The sequence below is a fragment of the Habropoda laboriosa genome, unplaced genomic scaffold (genome assembly GCF_001263275.1).
Source record: "Habropoda laboriosa isolate 0110345459 unplaced genomic scaffold, ASM126327v1 scaffold816, whole genome shotgun sequence".
NCBI classification, from domain to species: domain Eukaryota; kingdom Metazoa; phylum Arthropoda; class Insecta; order Hymenoptera; family Apidae; genus Habropoda; species Habropoda laboriosa.
The window spans coordinates 343252-346338 of record NW_017101002.1 but is presented as its reverse complement, the minus strand read 5'-3'; the positions used below and the strand labels follow the sequence as shown (position 1 = coordinate 346338).

The window sequence follows — 3087 nt, the reverse complement described above, 5'->3', positions numbered from 1 at the left end:
AAGTGTTGCGTAGCCGCATCGAAATCGGCCGAAACACGCGAGCAACCGACTGGACGATACCTAAATCGATACCGAAAATCAACCCGCGGCACCTCTCTCCCCCCGGACTTTCCTCCTTTTTCTTCGAAATCGCGAGTAATTTTAATTGCGATCCGACTGCGTTCGTTCTTCTAATTGGAAATCACCGGCGACAAGTGCCGGATGAATGGAGTCTTTTGTCGCGAGAGTGCTAATGAGCTGAGTTTTCTCGTGAATGTGTCACAGAGGTTGCAGTAGCCGGTAAAATATAATTTGCCTTTCGACATTTTTTCCCCTCCGGCACTCTTTTCCTTTGGTAATCCTTCCTCCGAAATAAACCCAGGATAAACTTTGAGAAACAGGGGCAAAGGTGAGGGCGGCGAAAACTCGGCGAAAACTCGCCGTTTTTAATAGCGAGGCGTAAACAAAGAGCGGTGCGCTGTTACCGTCCCAGCTAAACTCTCCCCGACTGAATTCAACGAGCAGTCGAATGCAGGGTGGAAAAAGGAGTATTTAACGTCTTGAGCCAAGTTTCGAGTGGCGAACGTCGCAACTAGGCAGAATCGATCGCGAACTGGCCGCGTGCAGAGAGATAAACTTGCGCGATAACAAACGGCTGGCCAGAGTCCGCGCGCGTTCACCTGTCGAAAGCATCTGCAACACGCCGCCCCGTTTCCCCGAGTGTTCCCCTCTCCTTGCCGCTCTTTCGGGACGAAAGTGGAAAAAAGTGGGTCGTGCATCTTTGACGAGAAGCGTAGTCTGCATGCTTGCTCGAGTTCTCTGAATCGAGCGACCGAAAAAGAAGTAGGCGCGTGTGTGCAACGTTTCTCCTCCTCCTTCTCGACGTTACACACCGGAATCCGAACAGCTCCGGCTAGATTCCTTCGGATGGAAATTAATCGCGAGATGAGCGCGTAATTTCATTTGGCCGCGAGACGGAGGACCGTAACACGGAACGATCTCGCGCGCTTCCCTGCTTGCGCGTTTATTAGGAGATTGAATCCGCCGGTTCGATTCGACCGCGACAACTTCGCCCGGTTTTATTCCGAACACGATCCCGAGTAAGCGCATTCGAGATCGCGAATATGTTCCCAGGAACACGCGCGATTCCCCTTTTTCTTTCTTGCTTAAAACGTACCGTAAGAAAGTTGCTGCGTTCCGTGGTGTTTCATTGCAGGGATGATAAGGGGAGGAAGGAAGGTTGTGAAATTGCAGCGGAACGCAGAAACGATCGGACGAGCTAACGCTACGCTATACACATCAATTTTCGTTCGTAATTAGAGAGTGTGGGGGGGATGGTGGACAGATAGAGTGGTCCAGAAGCGTGTGGATACCCACGTGATGGCTGGTTCGGCGGGATCCTCTAGATGCGGTGTGGTCCAGCTGGCGAATCAACAGACCGTGACGAAGGAGAGGGTGGTCGTCTTCGGCGAGGCGTAGGCATGAATCGATTGAGAGTATCTCGATTGTCAAATGCGCAGGGGATCGGTGTGTGGGTTGGACGGCTTGTGTCGTGCAGCGCAGAAGCTCAGACCAAAGCACAGCATTAACAGCGCCACCGAGCCTACCAGCAGGTGGCTCGACCATGACACGGAACACTTTCCTGAAACAGATGCGATACGTCTGTCAGCGCGTTCACCTCCTGCCTACCGCCTCTGTTATCGGATTGCCAACGCCTGACAAGTTACCCGTTTCTATCTTTCCTTCGATTATCCCTCGCACAGGTCTATTCTAGTTCCCTGTTCCTCGGTGCTAGGTGTATACCTACTGTATAGTTAGCCACACGGTTTTATTTCGAAGTTACAACTTTGCTCTTGTCTTTCATACTCACTTATTGTTAGGCACGGTCGCGCTCCCCCCGACCTGTGGTACGCGAATGGGCTGATACACGTCTCCTTAAAAATTCGCCCGATCCGACCGACGCCAAGATGGCTTTTCCTAAATTTCCCTACCCCACGCATCCATCCCCTCCAAACAAGTCGCCCGATCCGACCGACGCCAAGATGGCTTTTCCTAAATTTCCCTACCCCACGCATCCATCCCAAAGGAAGTTTAGTTTACGTTTCAAAATCTAAGGAACCAACTTTAGCACTTTAAACAATCTCCGGAGTTACCTCGACGACAAACTGACTCTCACACTAGACGTACTTGATGCTTTAACTAGGACGTCCTACAAGACAAGGACGTCTCTCTAACGGTAAGTCTGATCATATTCTTCCGGATAGTAAAAAAAAAGAAGTATCTGGTCTGAATCGCGAGAAAATCAAGAGATACTCGTGGCGCAGATGCGGCACGTAGTTTCGCCAAGTTACAGTTGCCATAAATCTCGGCGAGGTTACGTAAGATCACAAGAATGGGTGCAGGTCGTCGTCGCTGAGAATGTCCCGGCTATGGCATCAGAACTCACCGCCGAAATGTGCAAACTTCCAAGAACGTCGTTACATTTGTAAGAGTAATCCTGTAGAGCGTTGGTTTTTCTATACCTCGTCAGGGGGAAGAGAATCTCGCTTAACGACACCGTTCAACCGGAATTCCTCGAGTGATTCTCGCGGTCCTTTAGCGAGAACTGTTTCCCGCTCGAAAATCACCGTTTGTTCAACGTTGTTCTCCGTTTAATTCAATTGAACCACAACCCTCGGTAATCGTTGGTCTTACGAATCAAGCTGTTCGAGCTAAAGTCTGTCGAAAAATGAGGCTTCGACGAGGCCTCGGTTCGGTGGATTAGCGCGATAAACGTGTTACCGGACCACATCGGACAAACGGCATCAGCCGTAAAACATATCGTTACTGGAGGTAGAATTTGTTGTAAAGAAATCTTCGGTCGATTAATCAGATCACACCATACTTTTCAAAACACAAACTTAACCCTTTCCCAATACCCAATAAATTTACTTGTAAATTTCCCGAGTACTGCACGTTTGTAGTATTACGTTTTATATTCTTTTTGCAAAACAGTCTCCAATATGTAACCCAGGCTTCCGCGTGCTGCGATACCCACTCTCTCGTCTCTGGTCCTTCTGTCGGTTGGAGCAGACCGTGCAGAATTTACTTCTGCCTTTCCATTTCTGC

The 3087-nt window shown here is 49.6% G+C and overlaps 1 protein-coding gene across 1 annotated transcript in view; it reads right to left on the bottom strand.

The window, feature by feature from the left end:
- Positions 1–1182: 1182 nt before the first annotated feature.
- The window catches only part of LOC108577827 (lipoma HMGIC fusion partner-like), a 14710-nt gene continuing 12805 nt past the window's right edge, over positions 1183–3087 (bottom strand). Inside the window, exon 5 of the mRNA XM_017941035.1 lies at positions 1183–1621. Coding sequence (XP_017796524.1) covers positions 1488–1621 — 134 coding nt within the window. The 3' untranslated portion in view covers positions 1183–1487. The remainder of the gene's footprint in view (positions 1622–3087) is intronic.